Source organism: Emys orbicularis, chromosome 10, assembly GCF_028017835.1.
Source record: "Emys orbicularis isolate rEmyOrb1 chromosome 10, rEmyOrb1.hap1, whole genome shotgun sequence".
Taxonomy (NCBI): domain Eukaryota; kingdom Metazoa; phylum Chordata; order Testudines; family Emydidae; genus Emys; species Emys orbicularis.
Window position 1 is genome coordinate 7,205,152 of NC_088692.1, and position 25,086 is coordinate 7,230,237.

The 25,086-nt window shown below is 50.3% G+C and overlaps 2 protein-coding genes across 3 annotated transcripts; one reads left to right on the forward strand and one right to left on the reverse strand.

Moving 5' to 3' along the window:
• Positions 1-229: 229 nt before the first annotated feature.
• On the reverse strand, positions 230-13,581 carry GID4 (GID complex subunit 4 homolog). Its single transcript, XM_065411734.1, has 6 exons — positions 13,390-13,581; positions 9,118-9,177; positions 7,995-8,102; positions 6,106-6,207; positions 5,238-5,368; positions 230-3,068 (listed from the first exon to the last, which is right to left on the reverse strand). Exons 1-6 carry the CDS (start codon positions 13,579-13,581, stop codon positions 3,005-3,007), a joined length of 657 nt encoding a protein of 218 aa, XP_065267806.1. The 3' UTR covers positions 230-3,004.
• Positions 13,582-13,875: 294 nt separating this feature from the next.
• Positions 13,876-24,502, forward strand: ATPAF2 (ATP synthase mitochondrial F1 complex assembly factor 2). 2 transcript variants are annotated; one of them, XM_065412165.1, is made up of 9 exons: positions 13,876-13,910; positions 14,268-14,420; positions 17,733-17,777; positions 18,207-18,352; positions 19,008-19,105; positions 20,604-20,684; positions 21,273-21,385; positions 22,994-23,109; positions 23,769-24,502. In XM_065412165.1, exons 2-9 carry the CDS (start codon positions 14,291-14,293, stop codon positions 23,904-23,906), a joined length of 867 nt encoding a protein of 288 aa, XP_065268237.1. In that variant the 5' UTR covers positions 13,876-13,910; positions 14,268-14,290; the 3' UTR covers positions 23,907-24,502. The 2 variants fall into 2 exon arrangements, with proteins under 2 accessions (XP_065268237.1, XP_065268236.1); XM_065412164.1 differs by lacking the exons at positions 13,876-13,910; positions 14,268-14,420 and adding an exon at positions 14,786-14,834.
• The last annotated feature ends 584 nt before the right edge of the window (positions 24,503-25,086 follow it).

Below are 25,086 nucleotides of genomic sequence, written 5' to 3' on the forward strand. Positions count from 1 at the left end.
ATAAAGCTAACGATCAGGAAGAGTTTTACAGAGAACTTTCTCACTATGAGAATTTGATTGTTAGCTTATTTTCTGCTTGCCATCCTATTCCAGTTAAAGTCAGGGTAATTCACTTAAGACAATCAGTGGCTTATTGGATTCTCCAGCCATAAAGCTTGATCAGCAAGATGCAACTTGCTGTTCCTATAAAACAAGAATTGCTTTGATTTACAAACACACAAACAAGCGCTCCTTAAAATACATTTCTTTTTAATTTGGACGTTGATAGCTCTGCAAAATACTTCTCCCAGTCCCTGTTCCACAATTAATCATAAATATACTCAGACTCTGCACCCACGTTAGGGGTTGTTTTTTTTTTAAACTTTCACAAGACTCAAAGACCCACCCTCCCACTTACTCTCCCCAAGAAGTCTCACCTTGTTAGTTTTCTTTCACCACAATGCAATATAATTAAGAGCATTTCCTCTTAGCTTAAACAGTTTCAGAAGAAAAAAAAAAAAAACCAAGCAAATCAAGGCTTTAGAGAATAAAAGCTTCTCCTTTTCTGAATGTAAGACAATCCTTTAAAAAAAAATTGCATTCCTTTGCAACTTTTGGATTTCAGCTGAAATATGCTTTATGTGAGGGGGAAAGAGCCCCTTCTGTCCCAAATCCCTCTCAAAAACATCAAGTCTCAGTGGTTTAGGGAACACATTAGGAGAGCTTCCTGATTATAAGATGACCCGAGGGACCTCCTGCAACCCGGTTTCTGCATGTGGCCACCACAATGTTTAAAGTTAAAGCCTAACAATAATTGTCACAAAAATGTCATCATGATGGGTTGGGTATCAGTGACAATATTGCACACCGCTCCAGAGGCACAGAAACCACTAACAGATTAAAAGTATTTGCACATTTCATTTTTGTTAAAAGGGTCTAAGGAGACGTTACCGCAGATGGGCCTGATCAGTTTTCGTTTGGAAAACAGAGAAAAATGCTCCATTCATATTTTGTGGCCACAACCGCCTTTTCCGAAATAAGACAAACCCCTCCCAGTACACAGGAGTGAGCCAGCAGCCCCTGTACTGCCAAGGTGCCTTATTCAAGTCATTGTGTCATCAGAATAGTGGACCTAGACGAGACGCCTCTCTCACCCACCCTGTCCTCTGGCTGTTATCGGAGATCATTTCAGCATTTGTCTTCTAGCCATTTTTTAACTCCATTGTTGCTGTCCATCAAGACCTACAAGAAGTTACGTTCCCTCATCCTTCACCTTTTTTAATACACCAGGTGGTTTCCCATCTAACCTTTAAGATGGAAACCTACTCCTTGCCTGTTTAGGCAACTTTTCCCAAATGTGTCTTGAAGATGGGGTACAGCTAGGATAAATAGGGCCACAGGACTTTGACTATTATGTCACCGAGCAAATTAAACCGGTTCATTTTCTTAAGCAAAATAAACCAAGTCCCCAGTGTGGAATATACAAAGTGAGCCCACTGAGACCTGAATGCTTTCCCATTAAGGCTTAAACTATCAACTCAGCCTCTGCAAAATACAATACGGACACTGTGAAAAGGAAAAGTTAGTTAAAAAAACAACTTCGCACTCCATAAGTGAAGGGCTTTGCTTTTTGATTGCAAGTGGCAAACATTCTTTAAAAATGATTTGCTCTGTTGGTACAAATCTCCCTTTTCTTAATAGCTTTTTTTTTTTTTTTTTTTTTTTAAATAGAACAGCCAGAAAAAAGCAAGGTAAGTTGTCTCACAAAAGCCCTGCACGCATAGAGTATCATATTAAATATACAACTGATGCCAACTTTTAAAATGTCTTAAAAAAACCTCCCCACACACAGACACGCACACACTTTGGCACACAAGCCTTAAGTTATTTCACTTGAATGTTTCAAAGTTGTAGGACAGCCACTGTTCTTTTTGTTGTTTTTTCCGTTTTGCCTGGTATAAAGGTATCAAGCAGTGATGTTGGTGGAGCACGAAAAGTAGGTACAAATGCTAAACAGGTCACTAGCATCATTTCTGCAATGCTGCTAAACACTTGTACCAGGACGATTTTTCCAAAGCTGCTGGTTGATTACATACATATATATATAAAAAACTAATGTAGACATTCACGGTTTTCAATGTGAAAACAGTAAAATGTAATTCTGAATAATTGTGCATTTGCCATAGGGTCCTTGGGAAGAGGAACCATAAAAATATTTTTTTTTTTATTAAAAGTCTTTTTTATTTTTTTACCCTTAAGTAAAGAGCAAATATACACTTAGTAAGCAGAGCTCAGATCCACTTCTACTGAGGGCCTGGAAGTCTTTACATTTAATCTATTCCCCGTGGCATATCAAGACAAAGGAACAGCTTGCAGCTCAGAAGTGGCTAGCGTTCCTGAGAGATCTGCAGCTCCGGCTAACCTCATTAGCCAGTATGAGCTGGAGATTCATTAGGTCTTCAAGACTTGTCTGTCTCAGCCAAATGCTTCTGTAGTGGACTCTGCAGATCAGCAGTTCTCTCCGCTAGGCAAAGCCTCGCTAATGCATCGACACGCCCAGGCTCTGGAAGCGGCAGAGCTGTCAGACAGAGCGACAAATGTGAACGGCCGCAGTTCTTTGTATTTCAACCCATACTAGGATGTAACATGAAACCATAAGTGCTGAGCTTATGTTTTCTTATTACTCAGAGGAGAAGGTATTGATTCCAGCTCGGACCAAACTTCCAGAAGGGGGTCGGGAGGAATTTCAGTGATAAAGAAACTAGCTGTGCAAAAAGAAAGTGCATTTAAAGGTAGCTTTAAAACCAGATTAAAGATCAAATTGCCACTTGGCAGGAGGGAGACTCCAGCTCCTGCAGCCATGCTCCTTGGGTCGGATGGGCTGACATTCATGCTTTCTTTCACAAGTCCGTTGGGCAGAAGAGAAGCGCGTGTCCCCCCCACTCCGACAGGGACACATCTCTCGTGGCAGATCACGCTCTCTCCTGCCCGGGTTGTTTTCACTTGGTATCATTCTGTCCGCCTGTCATCGGAACTCATAGATGGGTGCACTGTGCTCAGGGACATGAGTTAGATTCAGAGACTGATACCTGAGAGGAAGGAAAAACAGGGACGATAACGACAAGACATAATGAGCCATTTCCCCTTCCGACCTTTCCCTGAGCTCTGCATCTGTTCAGCTGGTTACACTTTAGGATCGGACCATTCGACTTCAGAATGGACGCAAGCTCTAAAACGTGCCTCTTCGATTTAATCCTGATTGTCAGCCCCAGCACTTTGGATTGGCTACAGCTGGTTGTATTTTGCTGCAATTCACAAAACACTTTTAAATTAACGTCTGACACATTCAGAAAAAGCTGCACCCGCATCAAGGGCTCTCAAACTCTTAGACCGTTCCATTCATCGCTGTGCAGACTTCCCACCCATTCACAATCACCTAACAGCTCTGGCCGTTGCTTACTTTCCGAATATTGCTAAAAATACAGGGCTAAGAGTCTTTTCAAGCTATCTAGCAAAGGAAAGCCAGCACCCTAGGCCTTGCCTGCTCACCATGGGTCCGTGGCAGAGGCTCTGCAGACTGGGATGAAATGAATGAAACCTGACTGAAGGTTGTAACCGCAGAACTGTTAGCTACGAGAACACTCTTCGCTCTCTTTTCAGAGGGCCCTTACCTGCCTCCTCCACAGATGCCTGCTTTGCAGTTGGTCCTACCCAGGGCAGATGCAGAGTGTTGGGTGCATGGAAGCTCAAGTCAGAGGAGATGAGCAGAACAAGTAGTACAGGGGAGGCCAATCCTGGAGCGGCAAGACTGTATTGCTGTCCCCCGCCTCTTTTACCCTAGCATGGGAGAGGCTTGTGACTTGCTAGTGCGGAGGACACAATCTTACCGAGCCCACAGGCAGCCTCCGCGCCACTGCTCAGGAGAGCACCTGACTCTGCACCTTGCTAGAAGCATGGTGCACCAAGGCTGTAGCAGCGCAGCACCGGCATGGCCAGCAGTTTGGCTCTGGAAAGAGCCTCTTGCATGGTGTCAAGTATCAGAGGGGTAGCCGTGTTAGTCTGAATCTGTAAAAAGCAACAGAGGGTCCTGTGGCACCTTTAAGACTAACAGAAGTATTGGGAGCATAAGCTTTCGTGGGTAAGAACCTCACTTCTTCAGATGCAAGACATCTTGCATCTGAAGAAGTGAGGTTCTTACCCACGAAAGCTTATGCTCCCAATACTTCTGTTAGTCTTAAAGGTGCCACAGGACCCTCTGTTGCCTCTTGCACGGTGGTTCCTCCATTCCTTCCCCATGAACTACAGAGATTTCGGGATAGTAAAGCTGGAGGGGGGCTAGCTGTTCAGGAAGCCCGCACCTGCTGTATGCGTGGAATTACTGAAGGGGTCAAGTTAGCAGCTACTCACCACAAGGCTTGACATCAGTTCTTGGGATGGTGTTACCAAGATGGGGATATTAATAGAAGGACAGCTCTATAGCCAGTCAGAAAACCCTATTCACAGTATCTAACAGTGCCCCCAAAGCCTCAGCATCGAGCAAGAGCCAAGTCCAGGAGGCAGCCATGAGCCCATGACTTTGACCTGCTGGTGAGCCCTGCAACTAAGTGATTGACACTGGGCATCAGCACACCATGCTAACAGGGCAAGCGGGGAAGGGAAAACATCCCGAAAGTCAATCCTGAAGAGGTTAAAAGTGAATCGCCAGCATCACAGAGACAGTATTTTAATCTCAAGATGCCGAGTGTTCTTCGCTATGCCATCATGTGTAACACAAGTCATGGCTTCCTCTCAACAGCGGGCAGCTGAAGAATGAGTCACTCGGGTAGCATACAGTAAGTATGATGCCAGACAAGTAGAAGGAGGGAAAGAAAAGCTTTTGACATGTAGCAATAGTATTTGGCAGCAATTCACCAACAGCTGCCTGACCTCTCACTTCAGATCTTCTGACCTTGATTTTACTGTGCTCCATGGCTAGTGACAGGTATGTGAACGGGCAGAGCTGTCAGACAGAGCGACAAATGTGACACCACTTTTGGTGCTGGCACCTACAGCTGACCTAACCACACACGGTGTAGAAACTCTCTCTCCATGCGAGCCTGAGTTTCAGATGCCAGGGGCTGTGAGTAGGGCTGGTGGGACATTGTTCTTTCAGTAGCACAGTAAGGTCCTACATCCAATCCCAGGGCTGTGAAGTGACAGAGGAGCCCAGACACTGCCAGCATCCTTCAGCCTGTAGAAGGGAAGGAAGCTCCCCTTACCATTCTGAACTCCTGTGGTAGTAATAGCCCTCTATAGATGCTGCAGACTTCTGGAAGCTGATGTAATAAAACCCAGCAAAGGAAGCACCGCTGATGTCTTTGATCGTGTGATCTGGGACTAGGAACTGCTCCTGCACAAAAGGTAACAAGGGTTTGTATTTAAAATGGGTTTGAACCTTTGCCTCCCGGAAATCCTGGGGTGCAGATTTGCACTTGTTATAAGTCAGAGGGGCCGAGCGCTGGAAACTGAACAGAGAAAGATGTCAAGTGAGTATTTCATAGCTGTGAACTCATTTTAGTCATCCCAGCATGGACCAAAGGGACTATTCAGCATGTATATAGTGACCATTGTACCCTTTCACAAGATCTCCACTACAATGGTCTTAAAGGGACACTGTCCATTTGCAACCCAACCTGTTTTAAAGAACACATCAGAAGTCGTTTCAGCTCTTTCACCTGCCAATCTGTGGTTTGACAACCACATTTTCCTATTTTTAAAGACAGCGATTTTCTCCCACTGTAACAGCATGAAAGACCCACATAAATGGGAGGGAACAGACTTAGCTACCCAGTGGAAACAATGAAATTGGCTATACAGTGTGTCAAAACCACACAGCCAAAAAAAGTCTCTCTGATTGCTTCCAGCTACCTACATGTGTTGAGTGGTGCAGAATAACTCGACAGAAGTGCCATTTTTAAGATGTTTATGTCTCTCTCAAGCAAGGAGGGATAAATCCTTAGTGTTGCTTCAGAGACACCCTTCCCGGAATTTCATTCTGTATGCAGCGCCCATGTGTTTCATGTTCTAAGTGTTGGCAGTTTCAGACCAGCTGGCTGGGGGACACACATCTACAGGGAGTTTTTTTACCTTCCACCTCATGAAGACATAGTCCCCGTTCTTCAAATCCTCGTAATCAAAATCATCTGAGTTAAATGTTTTCGCATATTGGTAAAAGGCCTGGAATTTCCCCTGAAAGCACAGGAAAAACAAAAATCAATTCCTAGAGCACAGCCGACTTTCAGTTAGCAGAGTTTATGAAGGGAAGAACGTGTTACCAGGTAAGAGACTCTGGGAACCGCACCCTGCCTTGTCAGGAATGGGAAATGGATGATCCAGTAGGATTTTTTGCTTTTATCTCCAAGTTTGGCAATTTATGATTTCTAAGCTGTTGCATCACAGATTCAAGCTAGACTAGCTAGCCAACTTGCCTTGATCCAGGGCAAGCATCCATATCAAAAGCCACCACTGCTACTGGGCCCACTGCTGGCAAGTCACAGCAGAGGCACTAGGGATGGAATCTGAACTCCCCGTGTTCTCTCCAGAGCTGGCTGAAGATCGTACCCCTACAGCTACTCCTCCTGTAACTGTTCTGTTGTTAAAGCAGTGGCCCCAAAACTTTTCAGGATCGCCTCCCCCCCCAGCCAGAGATGGGAGTGGGGCTACAGCTCCCAGGGTGGGGGAGGATCGTGTACAGGGGTAAGGGGAATGAGGCTGGGGGTGGGAGCGGGGCCGCGGCCTGCGGGCAGGGCGGGGCTGCGTGGCGCTCCCTCCCTGCCCCGTGTGGGCTGGCCTGGGCCCTGCCGCACCACCTCTGAATATTCCTCCAAGCCCCCAAGAGGGGCCCGCCCCACAGTTTGGGGGACCTCTGTGTTAAAGGTTCTCAGTTTCCAGGACTGTCAAGCCAGCACCTTTCACCAACAATCGAGAACATTTTTAATGTTAAGGGCAAAACTCAAAAATACTTGACTGCAGAAATCCAACGTCCCTTCATCCCTCCCTACAGGAGAGAGAGGGCTCCAATGTCTAAGGCCTGCCACAGTTTGTGAAATGACTTCAATCAACCTGCAAGTGAGACTCTGGGGTATAACCAGCTTCGGCTGCGAAACACACAGCCGCTCCTTATACTCGCTGGGTAGAGACATGCAACTCACTGCGGTGAAGATGGGAAGGGATTGGTGCCCAAGAGAGGTACACCAGCATACATGTGAAATCCACCCTCAGTGAGGAGAGAGAAGCCCCCACACACAGGAGAAATCCCCTAGCCTGCCTCTCCCTCAGCACAAGTACTATGTTCCATTAGGAACTGAGAGGCAGAAATTCCTCCTACTCAACAGGTATCTATGTTGGTCTCTTCCACACCACTCCACTCCACTCCCCCTAGGCCTTACTCCAGATGTGGTCCCATCCGCCAGAAGATCATTATCATTCGTTCTCAGGAACAGATCAGAGATTTTGGCTGGCAGCACTTGTAAAGTCTGCAAAGAAATCCTCCAGCCAAGCCAGGGAAGGTCAGAACTGACATTCCTGATCTAGGGGCTTGTCTACACGGGTGATTCTTGCACGGACATAGCAGCACAGATGTCACTGCACTGCTGGAAATCACTAGTGCTGCACTTGGGTAAAGAGCGACTTGTGCCAGAGGAGCTTCCCCCAGTTTCAAACCAGCTGAGTCATGCTGGTGCCAGTCACTTTTTTCACCAGGACAGAGTGTCCGTACTGGTGCAGCAACATCAGTGGAGCTACATTAGCAGGAGTGAAAAAAAGGAAAGGAAAGAATCCCTATGGGAGAAAGCGACCAGGAGAAAAGCCTAAGGAGAGAACTTTTCAGGCTGTCTTTGTATATCAACAACAAAGATACACCACAACAAAGCCTTAATTGTTTCTTTTTTTAAAAAACATTTGCATATCCCTTTTAACCAGTTAACACGTTTGGGGTGGTTTTAGATCCGTAGTTGGTTGCCAATATGTTTAATTACCCAGTGTTTACGATCGACGTCTTCATCCGCATCCCATTTCCGCGTTAAGAAGGGGTGTTTTTTACTGATTATTTCCCCTTCAAAGAAAGTGGTAAGGGTCGGGTATTCCTAGGAGGAGGGTAAAAAAGATTAAAGAATTTTGCCAACAACAAAACAAAAAACTGGGCCCTGTATAGGAGAGGAGACACACTCAGATACTGGCTAGCATTTCAGCAAACAATGACATGTCAGCACCAACCCCCCCGAAGTGGTCGGAGAGTTCGGTCTGATGTCCCTCTCTCTCTGCTTTGCACCTTACTTTATCCCGTTCCAGACACTTCTAAAGGGATGCCCCTTCCCATCTCTCTCCCATAGCCCATTTCTTCCATTCATCTCTCCTACACTGGTCCCCTTGCCTGCAATCTGTCTGCTGACTCCCCACACCTTTAATTTGCTCCTTGAGAAGGGATCAGAGGCTATGGTGAAATTAAAGAAAAAGGTGACAGAGATCAGCCAAAGACATACAAAAGAATTAGGCTGGATGGGCTTCCCCTGCTCACATACGTTGAACCTATGATCTACTTTAGAGTTCCACTGTGTGGAAACTCTCAGCGAGCTCTACAACAGCGGTGAGCCATCGCATATCATCAGCTGAAATAAGGAGCCTGTGTCAGGAGAAGCTTGTGAGGAAAGGAATGCAGAGGTAGAAAGAAACCTGACAATCTGCATGTTAAACCAGTCATCTTGCTGAATGCCTGAGAGGTCCGCTGTTAATACAGGCAGGTCCTATATGAAAGGTGTGGAAAGAAGAAGTTCAGGAAGATCTGGCTTGTCTGGAGGTTTGGGGCAACAAAGATACACGCACAGCCAATTAACTGGTGATGGCAAAGTCAGGTCTGCTTCAGCTCAGCCCTTACAGTGCTGCTATCAAGTTAAAACAATTTTTAATTAAGTTGCTACAAAACCATTTATATTTGGTTTACACTGTGTAAAAAAAACAAAGGAAAGGGATTAAGGTACCCAACAGTCTTCTTAATTATGGGCTCAACCTCACAGACCTTCATACCTTTAGCCAGAAATTGGAGCAGAGGCTGCCCTTCACTCCCATGGAGTATAGAAAAGGAGTTTAGTAACACGTGCTCACCTCTGTAAGGCCTTTAATCTTCAAGTATCCACAAAGATAGGAGTTTTCCATATCCACATGCTAGGACAGAGAGCACAAAATCTGTAAGTGTGTGTATCCAGGGACAAGATACCCAAGTTGGCCCAATGCACTTTGGTCTCAGCTCTGTTAAGGATGGTACAGAACTGCATTGCCCAGCTTTGTTCATAGGTCATTCACGTTGATCACACAGTGGTATCTGGACTCAGGAGAGAATCATTTAGAGGTATCCACTTTACCTTTTCTGCAAGCGGGCTGGGGAATGTCTCATGTGCTTTCAACTAATTAATAATACGTTCTACTTGTATAGCACCTTTTTACCCAAGGATCTCAAAATGTTTTACAAAGATGGGTAAGCATCCCCGTTTTACAGAAGGGGAAGTTGAGATGGAAGTGAAGTGATTTGCCCAATGTCACAGCACATCAACAGAGCCAGATCTCCTGATTTGTCTGTCACCTGCTCTAACCACATGCTACCAGCAATCTAGACATCTGCGAGTGACAAGAAGGGAGGGAACATCCTCAAACAATCAGATCTTTCTCCCTCGCCACCAGAAACTCTGGTTTCATCCTTGGCTTTGATGGTGACTGTTAGTAAATCTGTCTCTCATCACTTCCATAACGTGACTACCCCAATGAGTTCTCTCTACTTATCTGGCACTAAGGCCTGGTTCCTTCTAAACAATCCCATCACTGCTGTACACAAGAGCCTTCTCTGGAATGTCTGCCATCCGGAAAAGTCTGCATGTACCTCTCTTCAAACTGTATCTTAACACATACCTGTCTCCCATTCCCAATGCCTTCATTTCTTCCCCGCTTCTGACTGAATGCTCCATTTACTTGCCACGCAGTGTCTAATTACTGGGATACTTCCATTTCTAGAAACTTCTGCTCAGAAACCCACAAATCACCAGATCAGCTCTCAAAGCCAAATGAAGAGTTTGAAAAACCCTGACATCAAAGGCAAAAATGCATCTTTCCCATCTGTAGCTAATTAAGTGCAAATATTTCACTGTGCTTATGCAGAATAATTGTAGTTAACTCCGCCCCTCAGAGGACATGCAAAACATCAGGGTTTAAGCTAAAAGACTGGGTATTCTTGGGGGGGGGGGTAAGAAGAGCTGTAATGAAGCTGATCTGCCATAGGAGGACTCCACTGAAGCTAGCTGTTTCAGGTACTCTTGTGCTGTTGACAAACGTAGCACTGTATGGGAAGGTTGAGTGTGGTTTAAATGCTACTCGTGTCTGCTGACCTTAGGACTTTGACATCGTTCCACAACACTGACCAATGCGTCAGGCTTCATCCTAGCTCTCGTTATATAAACCACCAGATCTTTTGCAATCCAGTAGGAAACAGAGCTGTAACAGGCAGCATGTTTTATAGCAAGAGTGTATCAGATATCTGGCTTGCCACTTATACACGACCCTACATCTCGCCAGCCCTGCCCAAAGTGATCATGCCAGTGCCTACAACTAAAAATAAAGCACGGAGAAACAATCACTCTAAACAGGAATGGGAGGGCTGCAGAGACAAGTGCTCATTTAAAGAGATCCCTGGAGCACAGCCGGGCCCAACAGCTGCTCTTGCTACACTCTGTTCCAGGACTGATTGCTTCGGTTTGCTCTAACCCCTGGTCTACACTTACAATTTATCAACCTCACTGAGGGCTGTGAAAGAATCACACCTGAGCACCGTAGTTAAGCTGACCTAGTTCCCAGTGTAGAAGCAGCTAGGCTAACAGAAGAATTCTGTCGACTTAGGCTATGTCTACACTTAAACCACTACAGTGGCATGCTGCACTGCTTCAGTGTAGACCCTCACTACAGCGATGGGAGGGTTCAATCCCCGTCCCTGAGTGTCCATTGACCTAGCACTGGGGGTTTGGTCAGCTTAACTACATCGCTCAGGGGTGTGGATTTTTCACACCCCTAAGCAACACAGCTGGGTCGACCTAACTTTTACTGTAGACTTGGCCTCAGCTACTGCTGCCCGCAGAGGTGGATTAACTACCGCAACAGAAAACGCCCGAGCCTCGCAGCAGGAAGGCCCACACTACGGCACAACGGCATAGCTGCAGCGCTGGAGCAGATGTGGCCGTCGTTCCCTTGTCAGCGTGAGATCCAAAGGCTTCAGAGCCAGGAACTAGACATGCAGGGATGGTGAATCTCAGGGCTGGAGAGCTGAAGTCCCAGGGTGAGCCCCTCAGGGCCAAACCACCTGTGGTGGCTGGAAAACCTGATGTCTGGGGCATCTTACGCCCAGATGACTAGTATCAAGTAGTTTCCTCCCCAGCCCTCCTGATGCAGGCTGGCCTGGCATGCAACTACCCACTCAGCCTATTACTCACCCACTCAGCCAATCCCAGCTGCTTGCTTTTTCTTCCTCAACTGAAGCTGAGGGACAAGCCCCCAGACTAGCAAAGGGTTTTGTTCATTTACTACGTTCTACCCCCACTGCTCCATGAAGGATGAGGGGGAGACATCATTTGCTGAGCAGATTTGCTCTAGCTCATGCAGGGGCAATCTGGGGTGGGGGCCTGGTGGGTCCCTAGAGAGGTCTCACCTGCCTCGCCCAGCTTAGAGGCTGTTCTTGTCAGTATTACAGCTGCCCTTGTGTTGCAGGCCTGGATTGGGGGATCCACCTGCATCACCGCCACCTCGCAGGTGCTGCTGGCCCAAGGTACATTTAGAGCCGTGAAGGGTCCCTAACCTCCCCTGGACGTCCACCTCACAGGCACTGATCTCTGAGAATGAAGTGTTCTACAGGTAGGGTGACCAGATGTCCCGATTTTATAGGGACAGTCCCGATTTTTGGGTCTTTTTCTTATATAGGCTCCTATTACCCCCCACCCCCTGGTTTTTCACATTTGCTGTCTGGTCACCCTACCTACAGGCAGGGGACCCCATGCAGAGGTCTCAGGAGGCAGTAGGTCCTGATCTGAGGGAAGGGGTGCCCTGGGGGGAGGGTGCGGTGCGTGTGTGTGTTTTGGGGACAATGTAGATCCCAGTCTCTGCTAGACAAGGTATGCGAGGGCAGGGGGCCCATGTGGAGATCTCAGGGAGCGGGGGTCCCAATCTAAGAGAGGAAGATATTTTAAGAGCAGATATTGCATGTATTGGATCCTGGTCTCTGTGAAATGGGGGGATTAGGGAAAGAGGTCTCCATGGGGTGGTCTTTGGGGGAGGGTCCTCAGGGGGCAGTGGGTGCCTGGACTCAGGGGGGCTGATGTGCATGGGGGTCCAGACTCTGGGCAACAGGCATCATTCTAGGGAGGCCCTGGTGGGTGCTCAAGAGGATCCCCAAGAGGTGCTCTAGGAGAACAGGGGGGATCTTGGGAGAAAGGCCCTAAGAGGCAATACAGGGAGCACTGGAGCGGATCCCGGGGAGGAATGGGTGCTCAAGAGGGTCCATGGGAGGCACTCTAGAATGGATTGAGGGGCCCCAGAAGGGAAGATCCCAAGGGGCACTCAAGTGGGAGGTCTCTGGGAGGGGAGCAGAGGATGTTCTAGGGGGGGATCCCCATGGGGAGGACCTCAGGGGGTGCTCTGGGGGATCCCAGGGAGGGGTCACTCTAGGGGGACCCAGGGAAGGACCCCAGGAGGGGGCAGGGATGCTCTAGGAGGTCCCCAGAGGAGGGGTGCTCTGGGGTCCCCAGGGGGAGGACCCCAGGAAGGGAGACGAGGGGTGCTCTGGGGATTCCTGGGGGAGGACCCTAGGAGGAAATGTGGGGGGCACTCTAGGAGGGTCCCTGGGAGGGGAGCAGAGGATGCTTTAAGGGGGTCCCCAGGAGGGGGGACCTCAGAGAGGGCGCCCTGTGGGGTCCAAGGGAGGGGGGGCTCTAGGGAGATCCAGGTGAGGACCCCAGAAATGGATGCAGGGGGTGCTTTAGGGGGGTCCCTAGGAGGGGGGATCTCGGGTGGGCGGCGGACGCTCTAGGGGAGTCCAGGGGAGGACCCCAGGAAGGGATGCAGGAGGTGCTTTAGGGGGGTCCCTAGGAGGGGGGATCTCGGGTGGGCGGCGGACGCTCTAGGGGAGTCCAGGGGAGGACCCCAGGAAGGGATGCAGGAGGTGCTTTAGGGGGGTCCCTAGGAGGGGGGATCTCGGGTGGGCGGCGGACGCTCTAGGGGGGGACCCCAGGAAGGGATGCAGGGGGTGCTCTGGGGGGGTCCCCAGGAGGGGGGACGCTCTAGGGGGTCCGGTGCGCTCCGGGGGGGTTCCCGAGAGGCGGGGCGGGGGATCCCCGCGCGGCTCACCTGCATCACCACCTCCACCTCGTAGGCGTTGCCCTTGCTGCGCTGCTGGCCGCGGAACTTGGCCCCGCTGTAGAGCAGGGAGGTGGCGACCCCGGGCTGCGCCGTGTTGATGGGGGGCGGCGGCACCAGGCTGGCGGCGGCCCCGCGGCCTCGGGCTCCCCCCGGGCAGCAGCACTCGCTCCGCACCGGCATCTCGGGGGGGTCCCCGGGCGCCAGCGTGACACGGGCTGCGGGGAGCCGGCCCGGCCGCCTTACCGACCCGGGAACTCGCCGGTACCCCCGCCGCCTGGCTCAGGGCCTCCCGGCGGCGCCTCCGCACATGCTGATTGGCCCAGAGGGCGCTGCGGGGGGCGGGACGCCATTCCCATTGGTCTACCGAAGCCACGTGGGCGGCTGCAATGCCCCCTGGGACTCGTAGTTTCCTGTAGGTCCCAGTGACGGTGCAGTCGGAGGGACAAAATAGCGATTATGATGCTGATTGGACGTCGGTGAGCAAGATGGCGGCGCCCAGAGGCAGAGAGGTTAGCTGAGCAGCGGGTGTGAGGGGAAGGCAGTTGTTCCGCAAGCCGCGTCCGTGAGGCCCCTACAGGGAGCGGGAGAAGGGCCTAGAGCCCTTATATACTCTATAGGGTCGTACAGGGGGTTCCGTGGGGGTCTGTCTTTGGGGCCCGGTGATCCCGGCTGGGGGCCTTGGGGAGCCCATCAATCCTGGCGGAGGCTCTTGGGGGGGGGTTCCTCTGAGGGGGGCCGTTGATCCCGGTTGGGAGCTTTTTGTGGCGGCATTGATCCCAGCCTGGGGTTCTTGGGGCGGGGGGAGGCGTTGATCCCGAGTCATTAGGAGCCCAGGTCTTTAACAGGGCCAGATCGTCCCCATCTAGCTGTTGCTCGCGGCCTCCCGAGAATGTGGCGCCGTTGTCAGCGGCTGTTCTACGCCAGGCCGCCCCAGACCCCACGGCTGTGCCCGACTCCTCCCGTTGCGGGCCCCAGCCTTTCACTGCCGGGCACGGCACGGACATACACCCCGCCGACAGGTGAGGACAAAGCTGGACAGCGATCCTGCTGCACACGCGGCACATTTCAACATGCTCAGTTCCACATTGCAGGGACGTTCGTCCGTGGTGGATTTAGCCAATCCTAAAAGATGGCTGCAACCACAGTTTATGAGAGGGGCATGATCCCCTATTTACAGAGGAGGGCTCTGGCTTGTGGGGTGGGCCCCAACTGAACCGTTGTAGCAGTAGTTGTGGAGACCCAGGTATTTCAAGCCTGACCATGAACATTTATTATTCACATATGTGCAGGGCACTGCAGAGGCAAAAGAAAACCACATCCCTGCCCCAGCTTGAAGTCTAATGCCTGCTGCTGACAGTGTGTGAGTCTGCTGCTGTGCCTGCATTCGGCCTCACAGATGCAGCAGTTAGCACGTGCTGTCAGTTTTATTTTAGGTACTGCTATTACCTCAGTCACCACGGTAGCCGAGTACCTCACATTGTTTAATTTATTCCTTCTCACCACCCCCCTGTAAGGTTAGGCAGTGCTGTGATTCCTCACTTTATAGACAGGGAACGGAGGGAAAGAGAACCCGAGGTCACACACAAAGTCTGTGGCAGAGCAGCGAATCAAATCCAGGTCTCCTAAGTCACAGGCTAACACCTGCACCACTAGTCCATCCTTCCTTAGTTGTAGAAGTGGCGCTTTAAACATCTTTCCCCTGTGGTTTCAGTGGTTTCTATGAGGATGGTGAAATTTGACCCTTTGTTTCTCACAAGCCAAGACCCTGAACTGGCAATGAAATGCATGTCCTGGAGCCCCATTAAAACAGGACTAGGGGATGTGTCTTGTTGCAGGATGAAGGCCTTGGGCGCATGCTGGAATAGTCCTAACAACATGGCATTCTTTAAGTCCCTTGATCCTGCAACTGGCTTGGTCTGGGCAGACTCCCTTTGCCTTCACTGGGACTCTGGAAACCCAGGGGCCTGCGTGCGCAGTCAGATGTAGGAAGGGAGCCATAGTCCAGACCCAGTAAGGACACGGGTTTGGAGGGGTAGCCCATTCTCCCTGCTTTGTGTGGGGAAATGGAGCCAGGTGTCTATCTGTCTCTGTAAGTGGTCCAGTCCTGTGTTAACACAGACTCGGATCTGGATCCACACCACAGACACGTAGCTCCGAGTTTGGGACTTGTTTATCTGCTGTGCTCTGCATGGCCTCAAAGAGCCTGTCTTCCTATGTTAATATATTACTACATTATAAAGCCAGATGGAACCACTGTGATCATCTAGTCTGGCCTGCGTAACAAAGGCCCTAGGATTCCCTTGAATTCATTCATTAATGTCGCGTGTGGTTTTTGTTTGGAGCGGGGAATACTGTGGGTGTGATGGCTGTCAGCGCCGGGATCTAGCTGTGTTACGTGTGGGCGCAGTCAGGGAATTAGCAGGTGCCGTTCATGCCATTTAGAAGTCTCATGGTTGTGCCTGGCAACAGTGCAGGTGCCAAATGGAAACTGCTTCTAAAACTGGGGCCTGCAACCCCTAGTGGTAGATTTGCTATTGCACCAGGTGGGCTCCTGGACATAGCAGGTGCAGCTGGGAGGGAGATCCTCCGTTTAAAGGCCTGGGGAAGAGCAAAGAGATCAGTGCTCCCCCAGTATATTAAATTGCACGCTGCAGTATACCTGGCATCTACGTGAACGCACTCAGGACATGGCTTCGTGCATTGTGGGCAATGCTCCTGGATCCAGCCAGAGGGCATTCAGGGCAGGATGACAGGCTAGCTTGTTGCTGTAAGTTAGGGGCTATTCTAGACTCAGGCACATCATTGGCTTCCGTCTGAAATCACACCCGAGGGAGCTGTTTGAAAAGCTGGCTGGATATTTGGTGACCCACCTAAGCTACATGGGAGTTGTAGCTCCTGCTGATTGGAGTTGCTGCATCACTCCAGCAGGTGGAACAGCTTTGACCAGCTGAGCAAAGCTCCTGACAGGTCACATAACTTTTGTTTCCAAGACAGTGTCCGGAGAGCTGGTCGACTGACCCAGAGCTAGTTTAATATTCAGTCCGGCAAAGAGGGGCTTCGGTGGTAGGGATTGCACCAGCATGTATTCCAGGCCTGCTCTGTGCCCTGGGGTCTCACATCTCTTTAATATTATCATCTGTCATGTTTATTACAATAGTACCTATGGGCCAATCAAGGGTGGGCCCCCACTGTGCAAGGTGCTGGACATACACAGAGTAGCAGATGGTCCCTGCCCCAAAGAGTTTACAGTCTAATTATACCAGACAGATGTGAGTGGGGCAGGTAGAAGAGTCAAGCAGAGTGGACACTGGGGTGACAGCAAATGACATGTTAGTGCCACGTTTTGTTTGTTTTTGTTTTGTTTTTCTGTGGTGGGTTTAGTTAGGAACGGATCAGCTAACTGGAGAGAAAAGGGCAGGGCAGGGGAGAAGAGGGGCCAGTGTGGAGAGAAACAGGTGAAGAGACTGGGAGAGCAGGTTGGAGCAAACAGCTGATCAGAACTGGCACAGACAGTCCAGTCAAAATTGCTGCAAATTCTCTGAGTGTCTTGCTTTGGCTTTTCCTGCCCTGATCAGCTGGAGTCTCTGGCTCCTCCTCCCTACAGGTGTCCCCCAAGGCCACCTGGTGTGAGGGAGGAGAAGCAGCACCTGGTCCTAGTGCCCCCAGAGTAAACAGCATTTGAGAGCTGTATGTAGAAAAAGATCTGGAGTGCGTAACAGGCCAACACCGTATTCCTCTGTTGAAATACACAGGACAAGGATTGCTTTTAGGAGGGAGGGAGTAGAAGAATGGTGCTATAAGTTGGGTGTCTCCCTTCTACCTGGGCACAGTTGGTGCTTAGAAAGTGGGTGGGGGGAGGGGTTAAAACTAGAATGGATGACCCAGATGCATCCCTGGGGTGACTCTTTGGCTTCAAAGGGCTCACAGCAGGGCTGAGCCTGACACGTTACTAAGCCAAATGAGCCATAACACACCTGTCGATGTCATGCCCATTGCTTTGTGTATGGGTGCCGCACAACAGGCATGAGACTACAGCTGGGCCTGGCGTGCTAGAGGGAAGCAGCTGCTCTGCTTAAAGAGGGGCCCCTGGTTCATGGTGAGTCCTCTCCCAGGACAGGCCTCGCACCAAAGCTCTGAGGCAGGTCCAGAGGGACTCGGGCACATGGGCTTGTGTAGAGGGACTCTGAACCAGCAAGGGAGGGAGGCCAGCTGTGCCATGCTCAGCACTGCCGAGGAGAGCCGGCATGTCAGATCCGCAGTGGGCGGGGATGAGGAGAGGGGCTTGACTGTCGTTCTCGCTGCTTTCTGAGTGGATGTAATTTCCCCCCCAGAAAGGAAGAGGTTTTACCAGAACGTTAGCATCTCCCAAGGCGAAGGTGAGTGCTTCCGCCAGGAGTCTGGCGGGGTGTCCACACATGGCCCTTTGTGTGAAAACCGGGCACAGGGAAGGGTGGTTATGGAACGCGGGCCCTGCCTACCGGCAGATGCTGGCCAGGCCTGGAAACCAGACCTTGAGAGCCAGCTTTGTCACAAACCTGGTTTGCCCTTTCCCCATTGACTGGCAAAACCATGGGAAGGGAAATGGCTTCCAAGAATGGTTCTTGGAAATTCTTTTCTGGTAGAGCGGGGCCCCCATGACCTTCAGTGGGGAGACTCCTGGGCCAGGTGTATCACTGGCCTTGCCCGGGGATGAGTTTGCCCCCTTCAGCTTAATCTCTGAATCTGCCCCCTGCCTGGGGGTTGCATGTGGATCCCTCGTGTGCTTTACCCTGGAATCCTGCTGGGTTTCTAATCTGATCCCCCAGGTGGCTTTGAAATAAACCTGGACCACAGGAAGCTGAAAACGCCCCAGGCCAAACTCTTCACTGTCCCCAGCGAGGCCCTGGCTATTGCTGTTGCTACGGAATGGGATTCCCAGCAGGACACCATCAAGTCCTACACCATGCATCTGGTGAGCACCGTGGGCTTTGGTGGAAGGGGAGCCCCAAGGTGGGAAGGAATCTAACAAGTGGTTTTGCTGGGGCCACTGCTATGGACAGCCTCATCTTGGATAAAGGTGGAGCATAGCCTGCTGGGAGCTGTAGTCTGTGCGGGCCCCATCTCTGAGCTAAATACATAAACTAGATTGATGTATAAAGGGGCTGAGTCTAGTCATTTTTTTAATTTTTTTTTTTACACTTTCTTGGCTTTTGCCTGACCCACAGTGCTGGGGCAAAGCGTGCCTCACCCGTTAGCAGCTATTGGGTCTAACCCCAGGATGAAAAACTGCCCCCTAACATGGGCCAAACTCCCATGTGAATGGGACCTGACTCGCAGCTGGAAATGCTTCTCATCCAGATTATTTTACCTCAAGGCCTCCAGCATGCTCCCGTCCTGTCACTGCTCACAGGAGCACTGTGTTTGTGGGCCTGATCCAAAGCCGGGAAGATTCCCGTTGCCTCCAGTGGGCTTGGACTCATTCACCTCCCGGGCTAGGTTTTGCATCACTATCCCTTAATCTGTCGCTAGCACAATAAGGATTCTTCAGCTGTTGTCTGGGACCTTGTAAAATCAGAGCTGCCGCCTCCCCAGGACTCTGGCCGGTGTAATTGCCTTTTGTTTTGCAGACCACATTGTGCAACACAGTTTTGGACAACCCATCTCAGCGAAACAAAGATCAGCTAATCAGAGCAGCTGTGAAGTTCCTGGAGACAGATACTGTCTGGTAGGAAACTGAATGGGCTTGCAATTCACTAGGGAAACCTCTGGCTTAGAAGCCAGGCCAGTCTCAGTGCATTATTATGGGTTATTACATCTTCCAGCTGGGCAGACCGGAAGGGTGACGAGAGGTTTGGAAACACATTAAGCTGGATGACTGGTTGGCACAAATACAGCCTTTGGGACAGACACCCTGGCTTGAACAATGCATCTGCCCTTCTCTTTCTGTAGTGGTACAGCCCCGGCAATGACCCCAGTGTGTAGTACGTCCCCTTGAGCCTAGCAGCCAGTGTGGATCAGAGGACAGGCCCCTTCTGAAAGGGGACCAGCACAGAGCCACTCCTTAGGGGTAGAGGAGCAGAACTCACTCATAGTGTCAACATACTGCCACGCCTTCTCCCCCAAACTCACGAACCCCAGGGAGATTTCACCACCTGCAAGGGGGGCCAGTTCAGCCCTGGCGTGATGGGGTTCAGCTCCATTGAGACTTTGCCCTAGGCCTGAATTGCTCCCCACAAGATGTTGCTGTCTGTAAGAATTTGGCAGTGCAAGAGCCTTGGATTTAGCTATAAGGAGCATGGCAGTTTCCGTGCTCGGCCTTAACACCTGGTTTGCTCTAGAATTCCTTTCTATTGTATTTTATTTTTTCACTGAACCCATCGGCCTGCCCTGTTGAACTCCAGGAGCTCTGACCAAGGGATCGGAACTGTCTTTGAAAACTGCAAAGAAAAACTTGTGGCGCCGAGTCTCTGAGCCCAGATCAATTGACTTGGGCTCCTGCTGTCGTGTAGACATTCGGGCTGGAGCGTGGGCTCTGAGACCCTCCCCCCTTGCCAGATTTTGTGGAAGTGTTTTTTAAAACAGATCGCTAACAAGTTTGTGCTTCAGGGGTCAGTGCCCCTACTCTGACCACTGGACAGCACTTAATCCCGCTGCTGATTTAGGGCCTGATCCAGTGTGCACTGAGGTCGACTGCTGGCCCATTTGGTAGCAGACAAGTCAGTGGCCTTCCCTGTGCCTCGGTTTCCCCATCTGTAAAACTGACTCATCTTTAGTCAAAGTGCTTTGCGGCCTGTGGCTGCAGAGGTCTCTAGTGGTGTGAAGCAGAGCTGTAGGCTGGCACTCCAGCGGGCTGTGAACAGCCCCCACAGTTATGTCAGGAGGACACAGGCACAGACCTGGAATTGATATCACAGCATCAGGCCCTAAATTTGGGCAGGGCTGTTGGAGCAGCATCCCTCCATACAGGGATCAAGAGCTGGCTGGTTGTCTGTCCAGCAGAGGGCTCTGGATCTGGGGGAGGGACATCAATGGAAGCTCTTCCTTTCCTTAGCCGGCAGCATCTGCTCACTTGAAGCTTACGGTCGGTACCTGCTCTTCAAATACTGGGCTCCCCTTGCCACCCCCGAAACAGGCTTAGCTGCCCGGTGGGTTTGCTCCACGTACTACGTGAAGAAGGCCAGTGATTTGTCAGTGAAGGCTGTTTTCTTGTTGCAATGTTCTAGCTACAGGGTGGAGGAGCCAGCCGGCCTAGTAGAACTGCAGAAGAATGAATGGGATCCCATGATCGAGTGGGCTGAGAAAAGGTAAGAAGTCAAAGACTTTTCCCTTCTTGTTGCTAGCTGCCCTCTCTGTGGTATTCCAAGGGTGCTCGTCACTGCACTATCCAAAAACCAATCATGCCAATGACAGTTTAGTTCATGAGCTAGGCTGGGGCCAGCCCGTTGGGCCACGGAAAGAGGCACTGTGGGGTACTGAGGAGGCTTTGGAGGGCAGAGACTGTACCTAAGGGGTGTCAAGTCTCCAGCAGCGAGGAGCTGCTGTTGGCCAGTCTCCAGCATGATGTCAGGGTGACCCCTTCACGGTGTTTCTCAGCCCATTGAGGAGGAAGGGAATTAGACTTGTAAATTCCATAAGCAAGACCAGATGTTGCTGCACATGCAACATTGCACTGACTGGCTCTGTGAATGAATTAGAGCGGTGCAGTGTGGGTAGGAAATGTCCCCACATAGATCCCGAGGGGAAAAAGCAGGTATAATCCCAGCTGACATCCGTGAGGGTCATATCTGCTTACGCCAGGGCTAAATTTAGCCAGAGTCTTGCTTCATAATGATACTGAGGCTCACGTGCCTCCACGACCAATCGTTTGTCTGGTACCATCTAACTCATTCCAGGTACAACGTGGAGATCGGCTCCTCTACTAGCATCCTGGGACCCAACATCCCAGCCAGGACCAAAGACACTTTCACCAGCCATTTGGCATCTTACAACACGTGGGCACTGCAAGGTACTGAGGACGACTTATCTGGTGTGTCCATCCCTCCAGGGTACACGAAGCACCGTTCGCATATATGCCTTTTCCTCTCTCAGAGCAGTAACCAGCACAACAAAAACGTTTTGGGGAAGGAAGGGAGACTTTAAATCAATGGGGGAAAACAAAGGGGGATTGGAGTTTAAAAGAAATAAATCCAAGCTAGACCTTTAGTTCTAGCTCTGTACGGCAGGGGGTCTCTCTTCACTGTACAGGGTCTTGTTGTATTAGGCCCTGATTCTCTCAGAGCTACTGACATCTATTTTTTTCCTTAACATGACATTTTCAGGTGATTTCGGTCCAAAATTTAGGCTCTGTTACCAAGAAAAGGGGTTTGAAACCCCAAGTGCACAGAAACGATTTTATGGTTTCGTGACTACCCCCTCCCCCAGTAAATGAAAACCCCTTGAGTTTAGATTTAAAATGTAAGAGCTGTGATTATTGGCAGCCCAGCTGTTCTACTCTTGTGCAACTGAAGGAGATCCAGAAAGTGAATGTGACTGGAAAGGAAGGTGAAACTAACTAATCTGTTCTCATTGCTCATCCTCCTTGAAGCGCAAGATGCGACTAAACAGCAAAAATGGTGAAAAGTGCCCAAGACTTTAAAAATTCTTTCAGGTCAATGGTAAATATTTTAAAATGGATTTTTACCCCGACACATCCCCTCTTTATTCCTTGTGTCATTCTCCTTTCAAAATAAAGATGTTTTAAACAAAGTAGACTAGAAACCCACCGGAATCCCTGGCTACCTCGTCAGAAGACAATGAGAGACACCAAATTCCTAGTAGAAAAGTGTGCTCTTTGTTCTGATTTCAGGGCCTCCAATCCTTCCTGCAAACATTTCTGGTCACCTTTTGTTCACACCTTGTGTTTGGGGTAAGGTCGGGGGTGCTTCTTTTAGTTGGTTGGTTGGTATTTTGGCACGTCTGTCTTCAGCTGGGGAAGGCAAGGCCCCAGGCCCCGGCTGTTGTATTCCTGGGCAGTCAGTTGACTATTGATCCCAAATCTGGCCTTGACTCTAGCTGATCACTTAGCTTAGACTGAGCATGATTCCTGCTTCTTTGTCTCCTCCCTTTGCCCTGTACAAGTGCCTGATGGTCAGTGGTGCTCAGCACCTCCAGCTGTCACAAATGCTCATCATCTCTGCAGATCAGGCCCCTTTTCTCTCTCTCCCTCTCCTAGATGGTTGTGTGTGTTCTCTGATCTCATCCCCAGCTCTTTAGCGGTAAGATGTGAGCTCTGCCATCCTGCAGAAGGGAATCCTTCCACATTTGTATCCAGTGGTGTGGCATTATTACGTTATAAGGGTGTGTTTCAGAATGAGAGAAAGCGGTTTGCAGTCAGAGATGCAACCATTTGCATCAAAGTAACAATGGATCCTGATTAGCAACAGAAATTTAATGTGTTTATGAACTGTGGACTTGACTCTGTAGAGTGCATTGATCCAAGGTGTGGGGGATCATCTACCCGTCTGATCCTGCTGAACATGTTATGCCTTGGCTGCACCTTCAGAAGGTGTGAAGATGCCGATGTGATTTTGTATAAATAACTGTGGTTCATGTTTGATATTTTCCCCCCTCCCAGGTATAGAATATGCGATTGCACAGTTGAAATCTCTGATTCTGTCCATGGGAGTGATTGACAGACACATTCCGGTAGAAAAAGCCGTGCTGCTGTCTCGCCTGGAGGAAGAATACCAGGTAAATTATGTTCCAGAGCAACCCTATCATTCAAATAGTGATAATCTCAGCATGACAAGTGATCTCCCAGCACAAACGACTGGCCACAGAACTGCCTGCTATTACAGGAGACGTTCACTCCGCCAGGCTGCCTCTGGTCAATACGGTTTGAGTGTTCAGCCACTCAAGTCACGTGATGAACAGCTAAAGGCGCTCTGAGTCCAACCTGCTGAGGGCTTTGGATTTCTTTTGCAGAAGTTGGACTGCTGCTTTTCGGCCCTCCTCCAACCTGCAGTGCAAAGCCCAAGGATGGTCTTTATTCTGTGTATTGGCCAGGCCTAAGCACTTTGCCAAGGACTAAGCTAATGCTAACGTGATTGTTGTGAACAGAAAAAGCTCTGTCCTTGCACAAAACCATCCTTGACCCAAAGTCCAGTGAAGTTAATGGAAGTCTGACTTGAATGAGCTTTGGATCAGGCCCTAATACGTTGCCTTCTATAGCCCCTTTCACTTGAGGGTCTCCGAGCGCTGGGCATGCACTGGTTAGTGAGGCTTTGGTGCCACTCCTGGGAGGTATTATCTCTGTTTTACAGACAGGAAAATGGAGGCCAAGAAGTCCTGAAGTCCAAACCGCTTTCTAATGAACTCTTGAGTGAGCTGCTTGTTCTCTCTTCTCTCAGATCCAGCGGTGGGGCAACGTGGAGTGGGCCCACGACTATGACCTGTACGAGCTGCGTGCCCGCACGGCCGCCGGGACCCTCTTTGCTCACCTTTGTTCAGAGAGCTCGACTGTAAAACACAAGCTGCTGCAGGACTGAGGCTCTGGGGAGCGACGCGTCAGGCAGAGCCGGAGAATGCCCAGTACAGATGACAAATGCAGCCTGGTGGATTCGAGCCACTGGCCGGCAATCAGCGCCTGCCAGCATGGTGACTTAGCATTGAGAGGGCCATGACTTTATAATGATTCCTAGTGGAGGCATTTCTTCCCTAGCTTGGCTAGTGCTGGAGGATGCCAGTGACTCTCAGCAGCCCTGACTTTTGTTACAAAGGAAGTACAGTCTGAGCTCCCTTCAGCCCCAATTAAATGCCCTGTCCCTGGCAGTTGCCAGAGGCTGCAGCTCAGCCAGTGTTTATGATCACTCAGAGGGGTAGCTAGTCTACATTCTACCCTCCAAGGCTCCCAGCCGTGGGGCCAGCAGCCCAGCAAAAGGGCTTCGGTAAGGCTAGGCACACACTCCAGCATAGGTCCCATCTTGGCATCTGCCTGCCCATGGCCCACGTTTGTTGCTAAAATCCAAAGTCATATCCTTGGAGACAAGACCCAGTTGTACCTGTTCCTCACCCAGTAATGTGCTTCTGCCCCTGTGCAAAGCTGGGCTCAATCCCAGTTTGATTAAAGGCGTCTCGTGCTAGATACTGGAAGCCAGTGCGTGTGGTCAGTTATTTTGTACTTCCCCACCGCACTGTGGGATGTGCGCTGCCTCTCTGCCCAAGAGCGCCCAGACAGCAGCAGAGCCATCACTGATTGACAGCTGTCTGCTTCCTCGCCCGCAGGCTTCGGCTGTGTCCCTGCCTGAGGATCTCCATGCTCAGTGCTCTGTCGCAAGCACCGGCTTGCCCGCCGAGGACTGGACAGGAGCTCCCCCTTGTTTTTGGACTAATTCTAACTCCCCAACTGTCTGAGGCCCTGATCCTGCAATGGCTTATGCACATGCTCAACTCTGAACTCGGAGCAAACCCACTGACTTCAGTGGGACTCCTAATGCATAATATGTATTGAGCAGGCACGTATGAGTTGTGGGATCAATGCCTGTGCCTCACCAACCAGGCCTGTGCTGCAAAGTTCTGATCTAACCTGCCTCTCTTCCCCAAGTTCAGGGGTGTTTGGCCCCTGGGCTTTCATTTAGGCCTGTCTGTGAAGACTTCAGACTCTTAAAGGAAAAGAAAATGTCAGCTGGGCAGTTGTTATGAAAACCTCCTATGAGCACAATCACCCCT